This window comes from Chlorocebus sabaeus, chromosome 19 (assembly GCF_047675955.1).
Source record: "Chlorocebus sabaeus isolate Y175 chromosome 19, mChlSab1.0.hap1, whole genome shotgun sequence".
Taxonomy (NCBI): domain Eukaryota; kingdom Metazoa; phylum Chordata; class Mammalia; order Primates; family Cercopithecidae; genus Chlorocebus; species Chlorocebus sabaeus.
In genome coordinates, this window is record NC_132922.1 from 20,877,894 (window position 1) to 20,898,232 (window position 20,339).

Below are 20,339 nucleotides of genomic sequence, written 5' to 3' on the forward strand. Positions count from 1 at the left end.
TGTTCTTTTTAAAAGCTATTGTCTCAGTTCACATTACCTGTAAAACTTCAGAACTTTTCTCCCCTTGTACACAAAAATACATTTATTCCAAAAGGAATAACATTAGGACTCACTGAATCTAGGGGACTGGTGATCCCATGTGGCTGAACAGTTGAATTTAGCAGTTGAATTAGCCTGAATTTATTATAGTTTCTGTGAGTTTCATAGGTGAAGAAGGCCAAACTTGAGATGGTTAATAAGGTGAGAAGTTAGAAGGAGACAAACTGGGAAATGTTGGCCTGGTAACAGTTTTGGAAACAAATTTCTCCTAGGTTATAACTTGTTAATAAGCAATAACTTATTAAAGAGATGTATTCCATGTCATTAATTTCCTGGTACTGCTGAGGAACACCAGGCATTGTGGCATCTGGCACTTCGTAGTCTCCATCCACCTCCATAAAGTCAGTGGGGTCATTCACAAAATACTGAAAAAGGGCCAGTCACCACAGTTCCAGACTAGTTTCTGCTACTGGCTAAATTATGCAGAAAGGAGAGGAAAGTACATGCCTCAGAGCAGAAGTCAACCATAGAGATAAATATTTAAAGTACATGGGAAGGGCCGGGTGTGGTGGTTCACGCCTGCAATCCCAGTACTTTGGGAGACTGAGACAGATGGATCACCTGAGGTCAGGAGTTCGAGACCAGCCTGACAAACATGGTGAAACCCCATCTCTACTAAAATACAAAAATTAGCTGGGCGTGGTGGCAGGCGCCTGTAATCTCAGCTACTCAGGAGGCTGAGGCAGGAGAATCGCTTGTAACCAGGCGGGGGAGGTTGCAGTGAGCCAAGATCACGCCATTGCATTCCAGCCTGGACAACAAGAGCGAAACTCCATTTCAAAAAAATACAGTACATGGGAAGGAGAGACTGATGACCAGTCAATTAATCCTACTAATTGAATTTATATCTAGTGTTCATGTTTGCAAAGCATAGAAGTGAAAATAATTAACAGTCCTACTGTCATTTCCAGTCATATTCTTAAGACTGGTATTAAAAGACAAACAATGCATTTCCCTTGATAAAATGCTTGGGATTACTACCAAAGGGGTAAGGGTAAAAGAAGTCAAATACAAGAATACTCATGAATTTATGATTACTGCAGCTGAATGATGTGTATGAGTGCACTGTACTTTTCTCTCTGCATAGGCTTCAGATTTTCCACAATAAAACATGAATATATATTTTGCTAATGCTTAACCTCTCAAAGACAGACTCCAATCTCATTTAAGAACCTTTAAGAGTATAAAAGACAGGGGGAAATGTTACTCTCAAATTAGTACAGGGGTTTACATTAAAAACAAAAATAATGTTCAATGCTTCTGAATTGTCTATACAAAAACTAAGGATTAAGGACACACACTCTAAATGCTACAATACAGTATAATTAAAATCAATGGTCCAACAACTTGCAGAACGTTTTACAGCTAGTAAAATGATCATTAGGAATCCAAAGAATCAACATGGGAGAATGTTTAACTCATTAAGTGAAACAAGCAAAATAGAAAATTATTGTATCATTCTAACTATATAAAACATATATATGAGACATGAACTAGTTAGAAAGGAATATAACCGACAGGGCGCGGTAGCTCACACCTGTAATCCCAGCACTTTGGGAGGCTGAGGCGGGCAGATCACCTGAGGTCAGGAGTTCGAGACCAGCCTGACCAACATGGCAAAACCCCATCTCTACTGAAAATACAAAAATTAGCCAAGCATGGTGGCAGGCGCTTGTAAATTCCAGCTACTCGAGAGGCCGAGGCACAAGAATCGCTTGAACCCAGTAGGCCGAGGTTGCAGTGAGCCGATATTGCACCACTGCACTCCAGCCTGGGCAACAGAGCAACTCTGTCTCAAGAGAAAAGAAAAAGGAATACAACCATGGGTTCTGACGTAGAATTATAAATGAGGATTTGTAAAAACTTGTTACAACGTTACTTTATGAGAAATTAAACAAAAACAAAAGATACATACATTGCCATGCTACTCCCCAACTAGTACACACAGAAGCAACTCCCGAGCATTGTCTACAGCATCAGGCCAGGGACAACACCAGGAAGACTTTCTGCTACGCACCATGGAGAGCCCAGCAGCACCAGGAAGAGGACCACACTGTTACTAGCTGTGTGGTATACAATGAAGGACAAACCCTCAATACAGAACAGAGCTGCTTTCATAAGCCCATCATTTGTTTATTCATTAGCACTGGCTGAAATACTAAACAAGCACTTTTTCAATTCATTGAAAACTCTGTGGGAAAACCAATAAAGTATAATCAAGAAATAACAAAAAAAGTTCAAGGTTTAGGTATAAGATAAATCATAAAGTTGTAATGCCCACAAACTAAGAAAAAACTGGCATGCCTTTAAGATAAGGGCAGTTACCTTTCTCTTCCTTTTAATATGACATTTCTGCACAACTAGTTTGTTTTCTTAATTTTGAAAAGCATTTTCCATACATCCCTAATGAAGCTTGAAATTAACATAGCCTTTTCAATTCCTTCTCTGCGCATCAGCATAAAACAGAGTTTGGATCTAGGAAACATCACAAGGTAGAAGAAGGACAATATTACAGAGGACCATTTCTTTTTCAAGCCTTGAAGCACTGTTTACATTTCCTCGGGATTGATGAAAATGTGGCTGGCTCGTTGTTCCATCTTCTCTGCTTGAGCTGGGCCCCAAAATGGCCCGTAAGTCATTAAATTGTCCATTAAATTCTCTTTCTGGTTAAAGATACAGGAGGGGGTGTGCAGGGCTGCTCCACCTACTATGGGATCAAAATATTGCCTTAAAGAGACAGAACAGAGAAGGTAGGGATTTGCTTCCATAAATTCATAAAGCATATATGCTATGTGAAGTAATACATATGTTAATTAGCTTGATTTTGCCATTCCACAAGGTATATATATATTTCAAAACATTATGTTTTACACAATACATAATTTGTCCATTTAAAACATTTTTTAAATATGCAGATTACCATCTTACAATTTGTCTACAAACACACACACACATATACAAAGTTTTCACTACATGCTACTTCCTAGAGAAGGAATTAAAAACCTGGAGTCCAAGAACTGTATGTTTTAGTCTTGATTCCATTTGCTTGCTGACTGAAAAATAAGAGACAATATCTAGGCTCACAGGATTAAAGTTAATAGAAATGAAACTGCTCTGTATATTGGAGTATTCTGTAATTATTACCACTAAGTAAACAAGAAAAGAAAGGAGACGAGATCTGGGAAAGAAAAAGAAGTAATTTCTTACAAAAACAAAAATGGGTAAGTATGAATTTATTAGTGTTCACTTAATTGTCAGGACAGAGGTTTTTATTTTTTTTTTTTACTCTTATTTCCTTGTACTTACCATGACAGGAGGCCCAGATTAGGAGAAGAAATCCCCGTCCCTTCTTCAGTGTCCAACAAGGCTCTCTTCTTTCCCTTATGGTGAGGTCTTTGAGGGTGGGGGAAAAAAAGAAAAAAAGAGGGGGAAGGCAAAATTGGCAATAGTTTTTCCCCTAATCGGCCATATCCTAATAAAGGTATTATATATACACGCAGGCCTAAGAAGCTGATCAGAGTCAGCCAAGAAGAAGTTGATTATCACCCAGCCAATTCCTACTAGTCAAATCCCAATTTGACAATTCCTTTGTAAAAATCCTGTTAGTCTTAACCTGTTTCTGCAAAAACAGTATCAAAGGCTAACATTCCTAATGTTCACAGTAAAACAAAAAATATCATAAAACTTTGATGAATAAAGCAACAATTAAAATCAACCTGCAGGCCAGGCAAGGTGGCTTATGCCTCTAATCCCAGCACTTTGGAAGGCTGAGGCAGATGGCCTGAGCTCAGGAATTCAAGACCAGCCTGGGCAACAGAGTGAAACTCGGTCTCTAAAAAATAAAATAAAATAAATAAATAAATATTTAAAAGCTGGTCATGGCAGCACATGCCTGTAGTCCCAGCTACTCAGGAGGATGAGGTGGGAGATTAACTGAGCCTGGAAGGTCAGGGCTGCAGTGTGCTGTGATTACACCGCCGCACTCTAGCCTGGGCAACAGAGCAAACCTTGTCTCAAAAAAATAAAGTCAACCTGCAAATGCAAAATCATTATTCTTGTAGTATTTTAGGATGTTTTTGTGGTTATCTCTAAATTCAAAATGGATCCCTTATCTGAGGAAACCAAACTGACTTATGAGCAAAATAGGAAAAATAAATTTGCCTTATTACCCAAATATTCTACGTTCTTCTAAAAACTTATAATCTGTACTAATATCTTTACCTGGTTTTATAAAGAACAAAAAAGGAGTAAAGAATACTCAACGAGAAACCCAAAGATAGGCTTATACAAAGAGTAAGTAAGTTGCTCTTTTCTTTGAACAGTCTCATGCAAAACCAACATTTCTAGTTTGCTAAGCTTCTGTAACAGGATATTTCAAGGAGCTTGGGCTTCAATGTGCAGCATAAAACTCTTTCAAGGGCAATGTAAGCAAGGGAACAGAGAACATCAAAGCAGTAGCAGGCCCAAATCGTGTTGAGGCGTTTTCAGCAGAGGACTGGCAGGAGATGACTTAAAGAATCATTTTGGGCTGGGCATGGTGGCTCATGCCTGTAATCTCAGCACTTTGGGAGGCCAAGGCAGGCAGATCATGAGGTCAGGAGTTCGAGACCAGCTTGGCCAACATAGTGAAACCCTGTCTCTACTAAAAATACAAAAACTTAGCAGGGCATGGTGGTGTGTGCCTGTAGTCCCAGCTACTCAGGAGGCTAAGGCAGGAGAGTAACATGAACCTGGGAGGCAGAGGTTGCAGTAAGCTGAGATTGTGCCGCTGCGCATCTAGCCCAGGCGACAGTGTGAGACTCTGTCTCGAAAAAAAAAACAAAAACAAAAAAATCATTTTGGCTGTTGGGCAAGGGAATAGTCAAGGCTACTGGGGGTAAGGGGCAAAGGAAGACCAATTAGAAGGCATCAACCCCAGCAAGAGAAAATATAGCAATGAAAAGGTAGTAGAGATAGAAGTGGTGAGATGTCACTGATTCTGGATATACTTTGAAAATACTGCCCATAGGATTTGAGTTGATGAATTAAATAGGACAGAAAAAGAGAAGTCAAGCTTTTTGTGTCAGCAACCAGAAGTAAGGATTTTCTATTTATTGATGAAGGGCATTGTGAGAAAAATTGATTCTTCTCATGCCATGCAGAGACAGCTCCACGGACAAGGAACAAGAAATTAAAAGTTTCCATTTTAGACACATTATGTTTGAGAACCTATCAGATATCTAAACAAAGGTGCCAAGTAAAGTGCTAGTTAAACCAGACTGGAGATCAAGAAGATAGAGTCTAGAGATATAAACATAAATGGGAGACATCAGTGTGTGAATGGCATTAAAGCCAAACACAGGAGCAAGTATAAATGGAGGGGCTAAAGATGACTAAGGACAGGGGTTTTGGGTACGCCATTTTTTTAGAGGCTGGAAGGATGAGGAAGAACCTTATGGTTCAGTAACAAACCAAGTTGGAGTCATCATTCTTACCCCTCTTCAAACCAAGTCTAACTTTTGTGATTTGGCCTAGCTCAAGAACTGAAACTAATGCAAAATCATCTTATTCATTCTTTTCAATAAATATTTATTCAGTATTATTCAATATTTACTACACTCCATGCACTGTTGTGGACTTTGGGGAGACCATTGTGAATAAAAATTCATGGAACTTAATTTTATTTTTGGTCTTTCTCATTAGAAACAGATAACTAATGTTAGGCAATAGGCAACTGCTGGAAAGAAAATAAAGCAGGGTTTGGCGATGGTGTAACAGAGTGCTATTTTAGATAGGTAAAGATGTGCAAAAAGGCACCTGTTGGAGTTAATTAAAAAGGAGAAGGGCAAAGGCAAAGAAAATTTGAGGGTATGACCTTATTAAAAGAACTGGATACTGTTATAAAGAACCTTTTCAAAAAAGAAACACACTGAATTATTTTTAAAACACTGTCCTAAAATTTTATAAAAGATATTTGTGTTTTAGAATAAAATTTCTAAAGATAGCATCATAGATACACTCAAACTGCTGTAACTTAAACAATTTAAATGGAAGTAAATTTAATGCATTTTGCAAAACTATTAAATAACAAAATATAACTCTAGTGAGGAAGATACTACTGTCAGATGTAGGTGGAATGTGAAGGTGAAACCCCCATACGCTGCTGGCAGGAATGTAAAGTGGTACAACCTCTGAGGAAAAGTTTGGCAGTTCCCAAAAAAGTTGCAGAGTCATCATATGTCCCATCAGTTCCACTCCTGGGTATATACCTAAGAGAACTAAAAATGTATGTCCACATAAATACTTGTATACAAATGTTCACAACAGCATTATTCATGATGGCCAAAAGTGCAAACAATCCAAATATGCATCAATCAATGAATGGACAAACACAATGTGAATGGATAAACAAAAAATACATACACACACACATACACACAAAATGTATACACAATGGAGTTATCCAGCAATAAAATGGAATAAAATACTGATACATGACACAACATGGATGAAAACATTATGATAACTGAAAGAACCTGGGGCACAAAAGGATATATATTGTTTGATTCCATTTTTATGAGATGTCCAGAAAAGGTAAATCCACAGAGACAGAAAGCAGATTAGTGGTTGCCAGGAGCTAGGTTGAGGGAAGAATAGGGAGTGGCTGCTAATGGGTACAAGGTACCTTTGTAGGACGATGAAATGTTTGGAATTAGGTAATGGTAATGGTTCTACAACATGATGACTATACTAAAAACCACTGAATTGTATACTTTAAAAGGGTGGATTTTATGTGATGTGACTTATAGTTCCAAAAAAAAAAAAAAAACCCACAGAGGCCATGTGCAGTGGCTCACTCATAATCCTAGCACTTTGGGAGGCCAGGACAGGAAGATAGCTTGAGCCCAACAGTTCAAGGCCAGTCTGGGCAACATAGCAAGGCTGTCTCTACTGAAAAAATAATAAAAAAAAATTAGGTGGTTGTACACACCTGTAGTCCTAGCTACCTGGGAGGCTGATGTGGAAGGATCCCTTGAACCCAGGAGTTCAAGGCTGCAGTGAGCTATGATTATGCTACTGCATTCCAGCCTGAGTGACAGAGCAAGACCATGTCTCTAAAAAACATGTGCGTGTGTGCACGCACGCGCGCGCGCGCACACACACACACACACACCCGCCAAGGTGAAGAGTAACAATATAATCAAACTCCTCATAAAATAAAAAAAAAAAATGCTGCAAAAAAGTTACAGTATCAACCCAGCAGCAATGAGCATTCTAAGCCCCTAGACTATGGTCCCTAAAGACTAATTCCCACTTCAAAAGGAGATGGGGCATCTGAAAAAAAAAACATAGCCAATTCCAGGTCTAGAACAGAAAATGTACAATTTGATTCTGAAACATCATATTAAACTGGAAAGTAAGAAACATGTAAAAGACTACTGAGGGTAAGTCAAAAATAATTGGGAGTCAATTTGAAGAGACTCACTAGCTAAAAAGGAAACAATTTGAGCAAAAATGGTTAAATGCAATGGATTGGGTTTCAGTATGTTTAAATATGAGTTCATGAAGAAATATTCTCTCACAAACACACACACAGACAGACACACACACACTCCCCGACAAGTCAACAGTGGAAGATGTTAAGGAACTAACCTTTTATTTTTGAAAACTAGCAAGTAAGGGAAAAGAATCAAGTATTTACCCTGCCTTTCTTACACAAAATGAGCTAGTATAGAATCAAGTAGTTGATGAGGGAAGAATTCTACCTAATATACAAAGACGACAGAATTTGGTAGTATTATTTTACAACTGCTAATGAAATATAAAATGCAAATAATAATCTAGTCTATGGAAAACTACAGGAAAATAACCCCTATTCTTTAAGTAAATAGCAAAACAAAAGATCGACATAGAAGGGAAACCTACAGAATTAAAAGAGACTTAAGTGACCATGTCAACCAACTGCAATATATAGATCTTATTTGGATCCTTATTCAAAGTATAAGTTGAGACATCTATTAGGGAAATCTGACCACATACTAAATATCTGATGATATTAAGGAATTATTAATTTTCTATATGATTGACAATGTTAGTGTGGTTATAGGTTTTTGTGTGTGGTGATGGGTTTTTAAAAATAATTTATATTTTAACTATAAAATACATAAAGTTACATACCAAGGAGTAGGCAGAATGAGTAGGAGTACCTCTGAAATAAGATGGGTCATGACTTGGTAACTTTCAAAGACCAGTGAGATAAGTTAATGGAGATTTATTAAACGATTTTCTCTACTTTAATATATTTGAAATGTTCACATAATGAAGTTTTTTTTTTAACCATAATGGCAATTCTTCTACCTCAAAACCTCCAGTTATTGAAGAATTAAAGAGTCAGAGTTTAAGCTGTCATAAAACCATTCTTTATACAGTAAGCCTATCAATATGCACTGCTATATCCTTCAGTTTTTCAGAGAAAAACTCACAAGCATCCCAGATGTCCCAACTAAAATGTATTCATCTGCAGTGACACTGAACTAGAAATCAAATTCCAATTACAAAATAAACTCTCAATCTGCAGTCACATTATATATATACACACACACACACACACACACACACACACACACACACATACACAAGCTACCTTCCCAGTCGAATCTAATTTGTTTCGCTTTGTTTTTGAGACAGAGTCTCGTCTATCACTCAGGCTGGAGTGCAGTGGTGCGATCTCAGCTCACTGCAACCTCTGCCTCCCGAGTTCAAGTGATTCTGGTGTCTCAGCCTCTCAAGTAGCTGGGATTACACGCATGTGCCACCATGCCTGGCTAATTTTTGTATTTTTAGTAGAGACAGGGTTTCTCCAGGTTGGCCAGGCTGGTCTTGAATTTCTGGCCTCAAGTGATCTGCCTGCATTGGCCTCCGAAAGGGCGTGAGCCACCATACCTGGCCTACTCTAATTTTTTAATGAGTACAGAAATACCAAGACAGAGATTTGCCACTTGGCATTAAAAGTCTCAATTTAAACAAAGTCTTCACCCAGAAATAAGGCCTTCCATTTCTATAACAAATAGACTCTGTAAAATGATGTTCTGCCCTTCAGTCAGTCAAAATTTACCAATAATCTACTATGTGTTACACAGTATGACACGGTGTTAGCTCTGCATTAATTCGACTTATATACCACTGCAGAAGACAGAAAAAGATGGTAATAATTACAAATTGTGCTAAATGTGATAAAGTAAACAAACGGGATGCTGAGACAGGGACTGGGGGTTGGGGGTACCAAAGACCTACCTTAGGTAAAGTGATCAGAAAAGACTACTCTGTGGGGCAAGGCCAGTTTCTAACATACAGAACTGCATGTGTTCCTAAGACAGGAAAGACCTTGATAATTTTGAAGAACTAAGAGGAGGAAACGATTGTAGCTAAACTGTACTGAATCAGAAAGAAGAGTGGCACAACTTGAAGTTGGAGAAATGTACAAAGAAAAGATCACGTGAATAGTAAGTTTAAAATACAGTCCAAATACAACAGGGAGCCATTGACAGGTTTTAAATAGCAGAGTGACATGATTTGATTTTTTTTTTTTTTTTTGAGACGGAGTCTCGCTCTGTCGCCCAGGTTGGAGTGCAGTGGCCGGATCTCAGCTCACTGCAAGCTCCGCCTCCCGGGTTTACACCATTCTCCTGCCTCAGCCTCCCGAGTAGCTGGGACTACAGGCGCCCGCCACCTCGCCCGGCTATTTTTTTGTATTTTTTAGTAGAGACGGGGTTTCACCATGTTGGCCAGGATGGTCTCGATCTCCTGACCTTGTGATCCGCCCGTCTCGGCCTCCCAAAGTGCTGGGATTACAGGCTTGAGCCACCGCGCCCGGCCTCATGATTTGATTTTAAGATCACCCTGGTTGATGTGGGGTGAATGAATTAAAAGAGAAAAAGAATGAAGAAGAGAACTAGGAGACAATTACAGTAAGAGACTAGTGGCTTGATTTACAATGGAGGCAGTACAGATAAAAGCCTAAGTATGTGAAAGATATCCTGGTGTATAGGTTTAGGTAGAGGCCTGGATGTGGCAGCAAAGGGAGATTAAAGAATTTACAGTCCAGAGGAGATAAGAAAGTAGTTAACATAGCTGAAAGTAAGAGGAGGTGCTTTAAGTATCTGAGAAAAGTTAAAATTGCTATAGGAATTTCAAATCCATAAGAAAAAGCCAAGATCACAGGAAACTGTGCAACCACTCAGAATCAAGTACTTGCTAAAGGTTTCTTTTAAAACTAGAAAGAGCATTAGACCAGTCTGGGTATTATGTAAAACAACAAACGAAAAAACACTACAAATAGCAGATGTGACCAACCCTTAGGAAATATTCAGGGTTCATTACAGCACCCGACTTGCAAAATGTGAACCCCACAGTGGTAGTTATACCAACAGCACAAACGGAAGAAATTGAGTCATTACTGTTAATTAGTCTGATAAGCAGTATAATACTTAAACTTTTTAGTTATACTAATAATGCATGCGCTTAGTGAATTTTTAAGATACAGGTGTAAAAAGTAAACAAGTAATATCATACACTGCTGGTGAGAATGTAAAATAGTGCAGCCTCTTTGAAAAATAGCCTGAGAGTTGCTCAATTAAACACAGAGTTACCATTTGACTCAACAATTTTACTTCTAGGTATATACCCAAGAAAACAAAAACATACGTCCATGTAAAATCTTGTAAATAATGTTTATAGTAGATTTATTCAAAATAGCCCAAAGGTGGGATGGGCTATTTTGAAGTATTAGTACTTCACTTCCTCTTTTTCTTTTTTGAGACAGGATCTCACTCTTTGTCACCCAGGTTGCTGGTGTGCAGTGGCGCGAAGATCTTGGCTCACTGAAACCAAATGTCCATCGACAGATGGATGAATAAACAAAATGTGGCATATCTAAACAATGGAAAATTATTTGGTCATAGAAAGGAATTAAGTGGGCTGGGCATGGTGGCTCACACCTGTAACCCCAGCATTTTGGGAGGCTGAAGAGGGTGGATCACGAGGTCAAGAGATCGAGACCATCCTGGCCAACATGGCAAAACCCCATCTCTACTAAAAGTACAAAAATTAGCTGGGCGTGGTGGTGCACGCCTATAGTCCCAGCTACTTGGGAGGCTGAGGCAGGAGAATCGCTTGAACCCAGGAGGCAGAGGCTGTAGTGAGCCAAAATTGCGCCACTGCACACTCCAGCCTGGCGACAGAGCGAGACTCCGTCTCTCAAAAAAAAAAAAAAGGAATTAAGTGGCCAGACACACTGGCACATGCCTATAATCCCAACACTTTGAAAAGATGTAGTCAGCACACTACTTTTACCCAGGTGTTTGAGACCAGCCTGGGCAATACAGTGAAACCCCACCTCTACAAAAAACACAAAAATTGAGCCAGGTATCGTAAATGGTGGCTCACGCCTGTAATCCCAGCACTTTGGGAGGTCCAGGCAGGTGGATCACTCGAGGCCAGGAGTTAGGGACCAGCCCGGGCAACATGGCAAAACCCCGACTCTATAAAATAATAATAAAATTTAAAAAGATAAAAAATACAAAAACTAGCTGGACGTGCTGGCATGTGCCTGTAGTCCCAGCCACTCGGGAGGCTGAAGTGTGAGGATCACTTGAGCCCAGGATGCAGTGCTGAGGTTTCAGTAGGCCCAGATCTTCATGCCACTGGACACCAGAAGCCTAGGCAACAGAGCAAGACCCTGTCTCAAAAAAAAAAAAAAAAAAAAAAAAAGAGAAAAAAAGAGAAAGGAATGAAGTACTGATACATGCTTCAACGTGGATGAACCTTGAAAACATTATGTTAAATGATAAAGCCAGTCATAAAAGACCACATATTGTATGATATCATTTATATGAAATGTCCAGAACAGGAAAATCTTAGAAAGTGGATTAGTGGGGGCCAGGAGCTGGGGGAGATTGAGGGGAGAGAGGTTGACAGCTATGGAATATGAAGTTTTGTTTTGTTTTGGAGACAAGGTCTTGCTCTGTTGCCCAGGCTAGAGTTGCGGTGCTGTAATCACAGGATCACAGTTCACAGCAGCCTCGAACTCCTGGGCTCCAGCGATCTTCCTGCCTCAGCCTCCAGAGTAGCCAGGACCACAGGTGCAAGCCACCACACCCGGCTAATTTACTTTTATTTTTGTTGGGGAAAGGGGGAGTCTCACACCATGTTGTCCAGGCTGGTCCCAAACTCCCAGCCTCAAACAATTCTCTTGCCTCGACCTCCCAAAATGCTGGAATTACAGTCATCAGCCACCACACCTGGCCTGAAAAAGGTCCTAAAATGGACTGTGGTGATGGCTACACAACTTCGTGAATATACTGAGCCAATGAACTGTACACTTTAAATGGGTGAACTGTATAGTATGTGAATTTTATATTAACATATCTGAGTTAAACTTATTTAAAAAAAAAAAAAAAAGATTGGTAAGCAGAAGTTCGCTTTTCACTCCTTACTGCCCTTTAGTTCCTCTAAATGTAAGTAAACCAACTGTTAACTATTTCATAAGTCTCTCCAGACAGTTCTCTATGCACATACAGTCAAGCTTCGCTTAACTAAGATGGAGACATGTTCTGAGAAATGCATCATTAGTAGATTTAGCTGTTGTGCAAACATCACAGAGGTATTTATACAAACCTAGATGGGAGAGCCTACTATACACCTAGGCTATATGGTATAGCCTGTTGTTTCTAGGCTACAAACCTGCACAGCATGTTACTGTACTGAATACTATAGGCAACTGTAACACAGTGCTCCCTATCTGTATATCTAAACATACATAAACAGAGAAGATACAGTAAAAATGATACAAAAGATTAAAATGGTACACATGTATAGGAAAACGCTTACCATGAATGGTGCTTGTAGGACTGGCAGTTGCTCTGGGTATGTCAGCGAGTGGTGAGTGAATGTGTGAAGGCCTAGGACATTACTGTATGGTGCTATAGACTTTATAAACACTGTACAACTAGGCTACACTAAATTTATAAAGAAAATAAAGTAACTGTACTAAGACATTATGACAACTACAACTCCACTAGGTGACAGTTATTTTTCAACTCCATTTTAATCTCTACCACTGTATCTTGGGTCTATTGGGACTACCACTGTATCTTGGGTCTGTTGCTAACCAAAACATCATTATGTGGCAAATGAGTGTACAAAGACACACATTACCCCCCAAAATGGGTGGGGTGGGGAAGCCATACTGTAGTTTCTTCAGTATATATTCTTCAATTAATATAACAAATCCCTCCTATATCAGTATATACATATGGCAGTTTGGTATTCCATTATACCCCAATGTATCATAACTTAACCATCCATCAATTAGTGAGACATTCAGGTTGTTTCCACTTTTCTATTACCACCAAAAAAGCCACCATAACCACCCTTATCCATATGTATGCACAAGTCACTATTTCTGTAGCCCTAATTATTCTTAAAAATATACTAGGTAAAAGCATATAAATTTGGGGGAGGGGCTGCAGAGGGATTATTGCCAAAGACTGTACATACATACTTCTCTATTTTTTAAAAAAAAACACCAATACATATTTATCAACTTGCCATAAGTTTTCAGTGTTCTGTAATTTTAGAAGTTAAAATAAAAATATGCCTAAGCATTGTCTGTATTAATTCCAAAGTATGTTTATACACATACAAAAAAATCATATAATGGTTGTTAACAATTTACCCCTCTAGGGAAGAGAGTGGGAGCAGCAACTTTCAGTTTTTAAATTTTTAAAACATTTGCAATTAGGATAACAAATTTTTCTACAAAAAAGCTTTTAAACAGAAAACTCAAAACTCAAAATAAGTTTTAATGAAAGGTTTTCATTTAAACTCAGAGTGTTAAGGCAATAACCTCAAGAAAAACAATCAGGAATGTAAAGCAATGCCTCTCAGGGCTGCCATATACTAACTATGACCTTGACAGCAAATCATACTACCTCTCTGAGCCTCAGTTTCTTCATCGAGAAAACAAGGAGAATAATCATTGCATCAAAGAGTTGTGAGAATTAAGATATTAATGCATATAACATGCTTAGAATAGTTACTGGCATGTAATAAGCACTTTTTAAGTTAGTATGTACATGTATTCATATATATGACAACACACGGTTATATAAAGACTGTACTTCATTAAATGTTTCATTACAGATAATTTGGACAGGACAGTTTCCAACACTGTCTTCTTTTTGTTCACACATATGCACATGCACACTGTTTTTGAACCATTTAAAGAGGTTTGCATACAAATATCTCTAACTCTTACTATTTCAGTATGTATTTCCTAAGAAAGGTAATCTCTTATATAACCACAGTTCTAGTTTCAATTTCAGAAAATTTAACACTGCTATAATAACCTACCATATCTATTCCAATTTTGTCAATGAATCCAATCATAACCTTTATCCTTCACAGTAATATTCCCCCCTTTGGTAAAGGATCTAGTCTGGGATCATATATTGAAGCTATTTTTATATCTCTTTAGTCTCCTTTAATTTGGGGCACATATTAATTAAACAGTATGTTTCCTGGCATCAAAATTAAATACATTCACATCTTTCTCTTCAAATCTAGATCTTGCTTCTTCAAGTAAGAATGTGGCTGGGGCAGTGGCTTATGCCTGTAAGACCAACGCTATGGGAGGCTGAGGTGGGAGGATCACTTGAGCCCAGGAGTTCAAGACCAGCCTGAGCAACATAATGAGACCCCCATCTCCACAAAAATAAAAATAAAAACAAATTAGCCCAGCAAGGTGGGACATGCCCGTAGTCCCACTTACTCAGAAGGCTGAGGTGGGAGGATCACTTGAGCCCAGGAGATCAAGGCTGCAGTGACCCATGATCACACCACTGCATTCCAACATGGTCAAGAGAGTCAGACCCTGTGTCAAAAAAAAAAAATAATAACACTTTTACAAATTTACATTATGGCAATACAAATAATAAATGCTACTGAGCCAAGTACTATGTTATTACATTTTTGGTCGGCACAGTGGCACACGCCTGTAATCCCAGCACTTTGGGAGTCTGAGGCAGGTGGATCACTGGAGATCAGGAGTTCGAGACCAGCCTGGCCAACATGGTGAAACCCCAACTCTACTAAAAACACAAAAATTAGCCAGGAGTGGTAGAGCATGCCTGTAGTCCCAGCTACTCAGGAGGCTGAGGCAGGAGAATTGCTTGAACCCAGCAGGTGGAGGTTATAGTGAGCCAAGATCACACCACCACACTCCAGTCTGGGTGACAGAACGAGACACTGTCTCAAAATAAATTAATTAATTAATTAAAAAGGATGACATTTCCTTCTCTACAGATCTAATCTGCAACACTCCCCCACCCCCCAGGCTAAATGAAGATTAAGATTTCTATTCCAAGCCTCAAGGTGAAATAATCTTTCTTTTCTTAATATATGAGAATTTGACAACTGGAACCTGCATGCTTCTCTCAGCTCCATCATCAGTACCGCCCCATGATATGACTTCTCAGAAATCTTTATAGAAACAAAGCAACATTATATCTTCCGATTGAACGCGGAATCTCATCTTTCAGGCACCTGTTAAAGAGAAATTACTCAATTCCTTACTCAAAAACTAAAACTTATACTTGCAAAAAAGAATACCTCAAGTAATATACTGAGCAATTTGGACTACAAGGGCACAGATTACATATACCCTATGATCCTTCACCATACAGAAAAGTGGGGAAAAAACAGTAACCTAAATCAACAAGATTATGCTGACCAATCTCTACTAAAAACAATCTATTCTCCTCCCTTATTCTTATCAAAACAAAAACCCTAGTCAAGAAGAATTTATACTGAGAAGGCACTGGTATCCCAGGACTCTAGGGGTGTTTCCGTGAACTGACAGTTCAAATATGAACATAGTTCTTGCCTTCAAGCGCATTCCCAATCCTGTGGGGATGACAGACAAATATAACTAATAAGACAGAGTATGTTAAAAGATATAGAAATTTAATTCTATGGTAATGCAAAAAGCAGAGAAAGATTCTGAGCTGGACACTTAAGGAAGACTTTCTGGAAGACTCAAGCTTTTAATAACTGAACCAGCCAAATTTTGAGCTACTGAGACTAGGGGAACAGGAATGGCATGGCGGCAGAGTAAGACAAAAAAGCACGTTGGAGAGTATTTGAGAGACAGAAGGTAAGTCAGTGTGGCTACAAGAGATGAACTTGGTACACAGTGAAAACAAGTGACAAGCTGTTTGAAGCCCACCTGTAAAGAACCTGAAATGTTATGCTAAGGAGTTTGATCCTTGTTCTAGAGGCACTGGCAAGGCAACAGTTCCTGAACAAGGAAATGATCTGGATTTAGGAACTTAAAACCAAGGCAATAACTTGTCTTCTAATAAAACTGTACTATAGTTCCCTAAATTAAACAGGTAGCAGAAACAAGAGGCAGTAAAAGATTTACATAGTAAGAGACACACAAAGGTCTATGAAAAGGGACAAGGTTTGGCAGCCATACTGGAGAAAGAACTCGCAAATTTTTCAGAACTTGTTTTTCTCACTAAAATTCACATTTGCACTACAGTAATCCCCTGCCTTATCCTCAGGCAATATGTTCCAAGACCCCCTGTGGATCCCTGAAACTACAAGTAGTACTGAAAACTATATATATAGTTTTTCCTCTACATATGTACCTATGATAAAGTTTTATTTATAAATTAGAAACAGTGAGAGATTAACAACTAATAACACAATAGAACAAGCAACAATACACTGTAATGAAAGTTATATGAATGTGTGGTGTCTCTTTCTTGCTCTCTCTCGATATTTTAGCACTTTTGGACGTTGGATAACTGAAACCTTGGAAAGTAAAAGAAGACAAGGGGGAACTGCTGAACTAACTCTAGTAATAAGAGGCTTTATTTTTCATATAGATATATACCAATTTAAGAAAACTAAAAACAAGAAGCAAGTTTGAATTTAAAACCTGGGCAACAGAACAAGTTCCTGTCTCTACAAAAAAAAGTTTCCAAACTAGCCAGGCGTGATGGCACACACCTGTAGTCCCAGGAACTGGGAGGCTGAGGCAGGAGGACTGCTGTAGCCCAGGAGTTCAGGGCTGCAGTGAGTTATAATCACTTAACTGTACTTCAGCCTGGGAAACACAGCAAGACTGTCTCAAAAAAAAAAAAAAAAAAAAAAGATAAAAATAAACAAAAACTGGAGATTGATAACTATTTATTTTAGACAAATGATTAGTGCTGCAACTCATAAAATCTCAACTTAAATACAAGTTTTCCAGTACACTATTACAGTGCAATTATATATAAAAAAAGTGACCTGGTATGAGTCCTAGTGAAAAAAAACCATCACATGTAAGGACATTAAAATGAAAACAGAAAAACTCATCTAAATAATCATGAACATTGACAAACAGATCCTCAAAAATCAACCTGTAAATTAATTTTTCCTTGCTTCGAAACAGCACACAGAGTATTGCGGGCGGGGCGGGGTGGTGGCAGGAGGGGAGAAACAAACTTACCAAATGAAGTTTGTCCCAAGAACTTTTTCTACTAGGAGGTTTCACAAGGAAGTCTGCAAAAGAAAAACCAGTAATTTTATAATGACAAATATCCTAAGAATCAAGTTAAGCCACTTAGATCTCCCAAGACCTTTCTCTACCAGTCATAATGCTATGACAATAAAATTCTTAAATTGGTGCAACATGGAGTATTTAGTCAACCACAGATTTTAGAATGTTTAATTGCACAGAACCAACCCAGTCAAGCCTTAGCATGCCTTCAGAAATTGCAGAACTGTACAGAACAGAGCTTTCCAAAACCCACAGATAGGCTTATTTAAGTTTTTCCTCAAACAAGCATCATTTCTGACGGCTTCTTGGGTAAATCATTGCCACTACAGGAACAGGTACTTTACAAAACTAAAAAGATCACAGACACTCTAGGCTTGAACTTAGTTTAAGGTGTTTTGTACACATAATTGGCTTCTATCAAGGGATCTGTCCTTTTAAGAAAAAGGGTAAGAAGAATATGGTAGAAAAACAAAGAATTGAGCCAGGCACGGTAGCTCGCACCTGTAATCCCAGCACTTTGGGAGGCCAAGGCAAGCCAATCACTTGAGGTCAGGAGTTAAGAGACCAGCCTGGTGAACAAGGCAAAACCCCGTCTCTACTAAAAATACAAAAATTAGATGGGCGTGGTGGCATGCGCCTGTGATCCCAGCTATTCAGGAGGCTGAAGCAGGACAATCACTTGAACATGAGATGTGGAGGTTTCAGTGAGCAGAGATCGCACCACGGCACTCCAACCTGGGCAACAGAGCAAGACTCTGTCTCAAAAACACAAAACAAAAACAAATAATTCTTGTCACCACTAGGCAACAATCTGAACTTCACAAAATATCTAATCGACCTGGTTCCTTTGTGACAATTTCTCTAAAGTTGTGCAAACACGACTCATCCATTTGAACTGTTAAAATGACATGAAGTCACATAAATGAACAAGATTGCTCAGAATATTAAAACTCTGAAATTAAGAAGTCAAGGCCAGGTGGGGTGGCTCACGCCTGTAATCCCAGCACTTTGGGAGGCCAAGGTGGGTGGATCACCTGAGGTCAAGAGTTTGAGACCAGCCTGGCCAACAGAGCAAAACCCCAGCTCTATTAAAAATATAAAACTTAGCTGGGTGTGGTGGGGCACACCTGTAGTTCCAGCTCCTCAGGAGGCTGAGGCACAAGAATCACTCAAACCCGGGAGGCGGAGGTTGTGGTGAGCCGAGACTGCACCACTGCACTCCAGCCTGGGCGACAGTGCGAGATTCCATCTCAAAAAAGAAAAAAAAAAAAAAGTCAGTAAAATATGGTACATTATTAACTAAGAACCATAAAAAGGAAAGCTAAATATACAACAATAAAGTGTCTTAACCATTTTACACATAATATTTTTGTCTCCCCAGTAACTTTTAAGTCTTATAACTCAGGCCATATTATTCACACACACTATATGACAATGAAAATAGCTACTCATAATTTGCAACTTCAGAGACGAACTGTATTTAATATGAAGACCATTCTTGCTGTTAAGTTAGTTAAGTATTAAACAGAACATAGTGGCCGGGCGCGGTGGCTCAAGCCTGTAATCCCAGCACTTTGGGAGGCCGAGACGGGTGGATCACGAGGTCAGGAGATCAAGACCATCCTGGCTAACCCGGTGAAACCCCGTCTCTAGTAAAAAATACAAAAAAATAGCCGGGCGAGGTGGCGAGCGTCTGTAGTCCCAGCTACTCGGGAGGCTGAGGCAGGAGAATGGCGTGAACCCGGGAGGCGGAGCTTGCAGTGAGCCGAGATCCGGCCACTGTACTCCAGCCTGGGCGACAGAGCGAGACTCCGTCTCAACAAAAAAATAAATAAATAAATAAAAATAAAAAAAATAAATAGAACATAGTACAGCAGGAGTGTTGGGGGATTTGTAAATCTGTAGAACCTTTTCCTGCAAGAGTGTAATTCTACCCGAGTATTTGCATGAAATACATACTATTATTTTCCTTTTTATTTTTCCTTTGTATTAGAGCAAGGACATTATATTTCTTTTCAAAAATTTTATCTGGCCAGGTACAATGACTCATACCTGTAATCCCAACTTTTGGGAGGCTAAGGCAGGAGGATCACTGGAGCCAGGAGTTCAAGACCAGTCCAGGCAACATGCAGAGACCTCATGTCTACAAAAATTTTAAAAGCTGGGCATAGCAATGCACACCTATGGTCCTAGCTACTCAGGAGGCCGAGATGGGAGGATGGCTTGGGCCCAGGAGGTCAAGGCTGCAGTGAGCCATAATGGTGCCACTGCACTCCAGCCTGGCCAACAAAGTAAGACCCTAGATTGTCTCAACAACAACAACAACAAACAACAAAATAATGGAACAAAGGAAGCAGAGCAAGTTGTCAAAAATAACTGAAAAATTGTAAGGCCTATGGTAACTAGAAAAAGGATATCTTTAAGAAATGAAGTGGAGATTCCAACGAAGTTATCGAGCTATGATACACTGACTTTAACAGTGACCTCCCAAGTAGATGTAGGTCCGACAGGTAAATCGGGGGAGAAATGGTTCAAGAGACAGGTCAAGTCGAAGGGCAAGAATAAACTGATGGTGCTAGATTTAATTCAGGAAAATCACTGTATCTGCTGTAAAAGTTACCTGACATGTTCTAAAAATTACGTGATAATT

The 20,339-nt window shown here is 39.1% G+C and overlaps 1 protein-coding gene across 12 annotated transcripts in view; it reads right to left on the reverse strand.

Annotated features, from left to right (window-relative positions):
* The window catches only part of MTMR3 (myotubularin related protein 3), a 141,671-nt gene that overhangs the window by 52,997 nt on the left and 68,335 nt on the right, over positions 1-20,339 (reverse strand). For 5 of the 12 annotated variants that reach the window (XM_007975380.3, XM_007975379.3, XM_007975373.3 and 2 more), the window contains exons 2-3: positions 17,639-17,691; positions 3,406-3,492 (exon numbers count right to left, since the gene is read on the reverse strand). In XM_007975380.3, the coding sequence (XP_007973571.3) occupies positions 3,406-3,408 (3 nt within the window). In that variant the 5' untranslated portion in view covers positions 3,409-3,492; positions 17,639-17,691. Of the gene's footprint in view, positions 1-3,405; positions 3,493-15,559; positions 15,668-17,638; positions 17,692-20,339 lie in introns of those variants that run through there. The other 7 variants (XM_007975371.3, XM_007975370.3, XM_007975369.3 and 4 more) reach the window with 3 other exon arrangements.